We start from the raw sequence: 7769 nt of genomic DNA, 5'->3' as shown, positions 1-7769 counted from the left end.
GCGCGGTGCCTACCGGGAGTTGTAGTTTTCCCGCCCGCTCTACGCCCCCTCTCCCGGCGCCGCGCGGTGGATGCTGGGAGTTGTAGTCCGGGCGGCCATGGCGGAGGAGGGCGAGAGGAAGGCCGCTCTGGAGACGGTGAGTGAATGCGGCGGCCCGGCTGAGGCGGGGAGGGGATGGACGGGGCAGGGGTCGGCCCTGTCTCCTCTGGCAGCGGTAACCGGGGCCTCCCCGGTATTTTCCAGGGCCCGGCTCAGCGGCGGGGGCCCCTCAGTAAGGGGTTCCGCTGAGGAGGGGGTGTTGCGGGGTTGGCGTGGGGATAAATCGTGACAGGGAGGATAGATGCAGGGGAAAACCGCTTCCGTGGGTCAGCCCTCATCCCCGGGCTGGTGTTTCATCCCGGCAGCGGAAAACGGCAAAGATCCCTTTGCAAACGGGTCCCATGCTGCGGCCTGCCTGCCTTACGGCCTTTCCTCTCGCATCCCGCTCCAAACCCTCCTCAGGTGTCACCCCTCAGAGACCCGACCTGCCTTACCCGGCTTTTTTCAGCCCCCAAACCCGTGTGGTTTCACCTGGCATGGAGCGGCTGCTCTGTTACAGAGTCTGTGAACAGCAAAAGGAGAAAGGAGCTGAGAAAAGCGAGCAGCGTTACCTGAAATAGGAGGGACAGAGAGGAATACGCCTTTCAGTTTAATTTCTTGAAGTTCAGGTGTTTGAGGTTGTCCTGTAGGGAACAGAAGCAGCTAGAGGTCAGGACTCACCTCCTCTAAAACTACTTAGGGCTAACCTTTTCTAAAACAAGCCTTGCTCTTTAAAGATTAATTGCTCAGCACTGCATAACGTCAGGCCACGGGTGGCTTTGCCTGTTAGCTGTAAGCCCTGCAGCGTGCCTCGTCTCCTCTCGTGCACCATTTCAGGTTGCTGAGCCCTGCGGCATGAGTTATGGACCCTCTTTCCATCTCCAGTAGCCATTGCAGGCAGCAGAAGGCACTAGATGGCACTGCACTTCAATCTTAACAGGGTTGCAGGCTCCCAGCTGGCAGTTACATCAAGTCACAGGGGGAGCTGACACAGGATCATCGGGTCCCCTGCGTGCCTGTCTGTCTGTCTGTCGGCAGGAAATGGGGAGAGCTGAGCACCAGGACAGCCATACGGGAGAAACAAGAGGGCCCTGTAAGTTGCCTGCTTTTAAAAGCTGCCCTTGGGGGAGGCTTAATGCAACGGTTTGCCATAGTCTCTCAATCTACAGCCCCTAAACTTTTCCTAATGGTGCAGCAGACCCTGGAGCCTCTTAGCAATAGTCTGGCTTCTTCTAGTTACATTTTTCAGGCTCTGTAGAGCCATATTCTTCTCCCTAATTGCACAGGCCACAGGTTGAAAGTCACAATTGCACCAGGAAGCCCAATCCTAATCCTGCAAGTCTGATGTGATGAATGAAATTGATCCTTGAAGGGCTGCAGTTACTAGAGAGGCCCTTGGCAGCAAACCAGCAGATTCCCCCATGAGGAATGCAGTACCATACAGAAAACTGGAGGACATATAGAAAGCGATACTGGCTCACAAAGACCATCGAAGGACTATATATTCTGACAGAAAAGACAAATTATATATAAACTGCAGTGAGTGTAGGAACAGGTGAGTTGTAGGACTGTTCCCCACCCACTTCATGTCTAGTTGATCCCATCTATCTCAGCGCTGTGCTAATGTATCCGCCACAGCACTACCTAGGCACCAAATACAACATTAAATAATTCATCATCATAAATCACAGCCCCTCCAAGCAGGAGAGCTTCTGCATGATGTGAGATTGCAGCTCTTAGGCTTGCATAGCCAGTAGAGGAGGAGGGTGTCCAGTGCGTGGGTGGCTGGGTCGCAGGGGCTGTATCCTGACCTTGCTGGGAGGGCGTACCCCGGATCATCTTGGGGGAGGTGCAGGCTTTTCTGTCTCTGTTATCTCTGAGGGGCTCAAGTGAATTTGATCAATCCTAAAGCTGCCTCGAGACCTCATCAGCTTTTCCTTCTGCCTCTACCATAATGTAAGAGCAAGGACAATTTGGTAAAGAGACTAGCAAATCTGTGTGTAACAAAAGAAGAAAAACTCCAGATGAGCAGAATTCCCTAGTCCAGGACATCTGGGTTGTTTTTACAAGGTGGCTTACAGGGGAACAAGTTTTTTTGCAATGAATAGTTTGATACCTGGACACCTCTTAGGTAAGACTCAGAAACACCCTGAGAAATCTCAGCCTTCTGCCTCAGGGCATGGACTCGATTGGTGGAGGGACCAGGGGGGAATCTGTCCTTCAGGGGAATGTGTCAAGTTTCCTCAGAAGCATCAGACAGCATCTGTGCCAGAGGCGAGATACCTGACTAGGTGGGCCAACGGCTCAATGAGAAGCAGTGAAACTTGTGGTCCTGCTGAGATCCAGAATTGTATCTGAGGACTCTCTACAGGGAAGAGGAGAGAGAGATTGAATCTCTGTGAAACAGACAGGTTCAGCACAATGTGTTCCTTATGGCTGTGTGAAAGAGCTGTGCTCTGGCTTTCACCTGCCAGATCAATGCACTGGGTACTTATGCTGTGCTAAGGAGGCAGGGACAGCTTAAATTCATTGGGTTGCAGCTCTGAGGCACTTGCTGCAGCCCCACAAACAGGCCCAGTCACCATGCCAGAGATGCATCCTGTCCCTTCCTTCCTATACCCACATGTTCCTTCAGCTCTGGGCAGGAGCCTGAAGTCACTGCAACTCCCAGCACTGCCTGTTAAATTCCCAGTTACTCTATTTTTCAAATCATTTTTATGCAGCATTTGTAACTCAGCTGTAAATATTTGCTTTCTGTCTGGAAAAGCATGTCTCTGCCCCTGTGTGTGCAGAGCTACACCTGAGCTAAGGTGTAACTCCCATCACGTGACCAAATTGCAAGAGCATCACTGTCCCAATGAGCAGAGCTGTACCTGTCTCGTTGCAGGGAGCGGGGGGGTGGACACTTGGGATTTTGGCACCTGGGCACACTTCTAACCTTGTGACTGGATGTAGGGAGCAAACTGGGGGTCAGGTGACCTGTCCTGTCCCACAGGTGCCTCCTGAGTTAGTTTGCTCTTGTTTGAACCTGTAGTCTTTAGAAAAAACAAGCTCTTGAGTACAACTGGTGCTAGTAATTTTAATAAATACTTCTTTGCAAAGCCTCACATAGGAGAGACTGAGACCAGTAGCTGCTTCTGGGAAGATGGATGAGGGCGCTGGGTCTAGCAAGCAGGAGAGCAGACAGGGTGTCTCACCTGTGCCACTAGCTGCCCGAGTGACCTGGGTCAAATCACACGTTTTCATTCCGCACCAAGGGAAGGTGTTTTTGCCACTCACTGCCTTATTGTAATCACCAGCAAGACTTACTGCTTTGGTTATGGATTGTGAGATGCTGGGAGGCGAGGGAGACCCTTTCAGTCCAACATCCCCTTTGCTGATGTGATGTTGCTGCATTGCACCCACCCTTCTGCAATAGCTGGAGTGCAGGGAGCCTGCCATTGAATTGCATTGCAGGTCTGGGTGATCTCTTCCTCCATGGAAATCAGTCCATGTTTCCCTTCTCAACTGCTGAGTCAATTCCCCCTGGTGGCTGTACCTGCAGGAGGTGGAACGGGACTGCTACGGGGGTATTAGTACCTGAGGGGAAATGTGAGGGGTCATAAAATCCCTGGAGCAGTTGAGGATTTGGCCACGGGCAGGATGTGAAGAGATCAGTGCTTGTCTTAGGCCGGCTCCGCACTTAACCTTGAAACCTCTCTCTGCTGCTGAGAGAGGAAGCGGTTGGGGGCTGTCTGAGCATGTCAGGCTCCACAGTGGCTACGCTGAGCCTGGGGAAAGGTCAGAGGCTCAGCAGCTCTCTGACAGCAAAGCAATTAATTAGGGGTCTTGTTGGTTTTGGAGGGGATCCCAAACCAGTCTTCTCGGGGAGCCTTAGCTGGTAAAGCTGTTTTTGGGCACCTGAGCTAAAAGCAGCAGGAAGATTAGGGGCTGGCTGCTGGCATTGGGGGGTTCGTTACATGTGGGGCTCAGCAGCAGCCTGAAGCTTGCTGGTGGGCTCCCCAGCCTCATCCTAGGCATGTGAATTTGGGCTTATAACTACTTTTGTTTTCAAGCTGAGATAAGATTTCCCTGCTGACAGGCAGCATTCCTCCCTGGGGATTTTTTGACTGTCCCTCTCATTCCTGTCTAGCCACAGGCTGGTGGTGGGACCTGGGATCACATCAACCTGAATAGTTACTCCCAGCTTCTTTCCACCGTGGCTCCCGAAGCCACAGCTTTCTTTGGGCTCCTCTTCTCTCCTGTGAAGAGGAAGGACGCATAGGCACTTTGATAACCAGGGAGAGGTTTCTCTGAGGGCTGTAGTTTTGCAACTTTCCCTCTGCTGTGAAGTCCTCTTGGTCAGACTGCAGCCCCCAAGGCGTAGCCATAGACATGGCCCAGCCAGACCTACAAGCCCTCCCAGTTACTCTGGTGAGGCCAAGCACAATAGCTTGTTCTTTACCCTACAGCTGGTGTTCATTACCTCAGAGAGTCTTACAGCATCTTTTCTTTCCCTATTCGTGGCAGGTCCAGGCAGATGGGACAGATGGAAACTGTGTCACATTTGTGTTGCATGATGAGGACCACACACTCGGCAACTCTCTCCGATATATGGTCATGAAGAAGTAAGTGGAGCCTCCATGGTGTGTGGCTTTGCTGAGGGTACCTCTGTCTCCTACTCTGTCCTTCTCCTTACTGACCTGCACGTCAGCTGTTGCTGGAAGAAGGCAAATAATCAGAAACTACCTCTATGTACACAGAGTATATCAGACATGGTGCCAAAGACTCCTTGCCTACTACCTCTCTTAACAGGATTAGATTTTTCCATGTGGTGGTAGTGTCAGGACCCTGAGAGCACTAATAGGCCTTAATGGGCCTGATCAGCCACACCTGGGACCTCCACCCACACCCTGCCCATGGGCCCCGGAGCCCCATTTAAGCTCAGCTCAATGCTTATAGTCCTTCCTGAGCTATGTCGTAGGAGTATGAGTCTCCAGCTCAGCCTCTACTGGACTGTAGACTCTATTCACCTGGATACTGACCCATAGACTCACTTCCTGACCTGACTTCAGCCCTTCCTCATCATCATACATCTGCTTGGTGATCACTAGGTAGTGCCTGACCCTCATTGCCCTCACCTGACCTGCAGGTTGACTTCCTGGCCTGACTTTGGACATGCTTCATCCCACAAACCTGCCTGATGATCTGGACCCTTGGCTGACCCTGGCTACCACCTTTGCGCCCATCCTACTACCTCATTTGGGTGCTGTGGGACAGGGCTACCTCGTGAGGCCTCTGTCCTGTCTGCTGTCTTGCTATTCATGGCTCCCAGCTCCCCATTGCATAGGGAACAGCCAGCCCTCACTGCTCCTTGACAGTTATGGAGGAAATTTAATGTCTGACATGTGAAGGATTTCTGAATGTCTTACTTGGCCCTGGTTAAAATGATGCACAACTCCATGTAAGTACACCTGGTCAGGCAGTATCTATGTCTCCTTCTGGGACAAGCACTGTCAGAAAAAGGGGTAGGGACAGCCAATATTAAGCAAACTGATCATCTTTCATACTTGCATGGAGATGCAGGAATTGATGCTGGGAATTAATTATCCTGCTGTCTCCATCAAAATATACAAATAGGTTCACCCTGGTTGCCTGATTTTATAGAACTGGGCAGCACTGAGGGTTTGTGAAAATCTTCTGGTAAGCCTCAGAAGAATTACAGCAGGAAGTTCAGTGCATCATTTCAAATGACAGTTGCATTGCAAATGTCATGTGAATCCCCCTGATAAATCACCATGACAAGAAAAACAGCACGCTTCCTGCAAGGGTCTGTTCTTTCTGCTGGGTGCACAAATGTTCTGCCAGCCACCTCAGCTTATGAAGGCAGATGCTGTGCAGCCTGCAAACCATCTCAGTAAATCCTTGCAGTGCCCTAGACCTGTCAGCCTCTTTTGCTCAGCAGAACTGCAACAGGTTTATGTACAGTGAGGTTTCCAAGCATCCAGGATCCCCTGTTAGAACTCTGCAGGCCTGCCAGTGGACTGCTGGTGGTGCCAGGATGGTGCTTACGATTGTGCCAGCCATGTCCTTCTGCTGCAAAGCTCCAGCTCAAATGGGGGCATGTGAATAAGGTTGCACAGGTAGTTTCCCTTCAGTATATCCCTCCCATAAGATCCTCAGTCATTTTAGAAACATCCGGGGCCCCAGCAGGTCTGGGATGGCCTGAGCCTCTGACTTTCCTGAGATTTGCTCTGGATTGGCCTGGCTTTCACTGCTCTCTTCTTCTTTCTCTCCTCCTGCAGCCCTGATGTGGAGTTCTGTGGCTACTGCATCACACATCCCTCTGAAAGCAAGATCAACTTCCGGATCCAGACCAGAGGTATGGGTGTGCGCGTTTCCCTTCTGTCCAGGGCCCTTCTGTTGTGGAATTCCCCCTGCTCATGTCAGGTTTCCACCATGAGTCATTAAATAAAGAAAAGCACTTTTCTCCCTCTTCTCTGCTGGCCACCTGCAACTGCTCTGCCCTGTTGCTCAGCCAGAGAGTCTGCTCTGAGCCATTATGCTACAGCTCTTCTGTTTCCCAACTGTAGGGCTGAGGCCCGAGGAGCTCACAGCCTTGCCTGGTCCCAGTTATCTGGATTGGCTGGCAGCAGGCACCGAACTGTAGTACTGGGGTAGAGTAGATCTACTCACTGTCACAGGTGATGGGTGCTCCATCTGCCCCTAAATCAGCATGGGGATCAGAAAGCAAAGCTAAAGTGTGCTGACGTATATAGCTGCAATGAGATAATTTGTTTCTGCTTCTCCTTCTCAGCTGTCTTGCAGCTTTGATCATCAGGCTATGACCCGAAGCTCTTTTGAAAAGCCTCATCAGTCTGTGCTGTCTTTTGACTTGCCTCCCAAAGAGGACTTTGCTCCCTGATAATAGATAGCACTGACAACTCTGAGCCTTTTGCAGTCACTCACTCCTCCCAGCACACCAACCCCTTCAGCTCAGTCCGCTGCCCTCCATCCAGGCCCTGCAAGCTCCACAGCTGTCTGCTGCCTAGATGGATGGTGTTATTTCATTTCTTCCTCATGGGGCTGTTCCCTTGAGCATCAGATATGTACAAGCCACTTCCTGGAAGCAAGTATCTAGTTTGTACTTGCTGACTCTTTAATTTCCTAAAAATAATTAGTGCTCAGGCTGTTCGCCTCACCAAGGAAACCCCTTGCCCATGGGACTAACTGCAGGGTAAGCATCTGCTGTCTCTGTGCCATAGCCTGGACACCACACTGAGCTCAGTTCTCAGGCTGCTGATGGTGGGCTGGTAGGAGGGAAGTGTGTGGACACGTACCTGGTATAAGAACCTCTTCCCATTGTGGGGACTGCCCTTGGGCATGGTGATAACGGCCACGCTGCCTCAGAGTGGCAAGGGAGAGGGCTACCAACACCTTTGGAAGTCACCTCCCATTTCACTAACACATCTTCTTTCCTGAAGGGGGCCTTCCTGCTGTTGAGCCGTTCCGGAAAGGGCTGAATGACCTGATGGGTGTTTGCCAACATGTGCTCAACACCTTTGAGGTGAGACTATTGCCTGAAGAGCTCAGGGGCCTTTTCTATCTCTTGGTCTCAGAAGGGAGAGGAATGGCCTGAGACCTGTGTTGTAGGCACTTTTGACATGAAAAACTTGATCGTTTTTTCAGATGTTCTTTGCCTGACCTGCGGC

General features: G+C 51.4%; 1 protein-coding gene across 2 annotated transcripts in view; it reads left to right on the top strand.

Moving 5' to 3' along the window:
- The first annotated feature begins 52 nt into the window (after positions 1–52).
- Positions 53–7769, top strand: part of LOC126050082 (DNA-directed RNA polymerases I and III subunit RPAC2-like) — a 34122-nt gene continuing 26405 nt past the window's right edge. For both annotated transcript variants that reach the window (XM_049827486.1, XM_049827487.1), the window contains exons 1-4: positions 53–136; positions 4588–4685; positions 6363–6439; positions 7542–7624. In XM_049827486.1, coding sequence (XP_049683443.1) covers positions 71–136; positions 4588–4685; positions 6363–6439; positions 7542–7624 — 324 coding nt within the window. In that variant the 5' untranslated portion in view covers positions 53–70. The remainder of the gene's footprint in view (positions 137–4587; positions 4686–6362; positions 6440–7541; positions 7625–7769) is intronic.

The sequence above is a fragment of the Accipiter gentilis genome, chromosome 24 (assembly GCF_929443795.1).
Source record: "Accipiter gentilis chromosome 24, bAccGen1.1, whole genome shotgun sequence".
Lineage (NCBI taxonomy): Eukaryota > Metazoa > Chordata > Aves > Accipitriformes > Accipitridae > Astur > Astur gentilis.
Note: the sequence above shows the minus strand (reverse complement) of the source record. Positions and strands in the feature narration are given on the sequence as shown.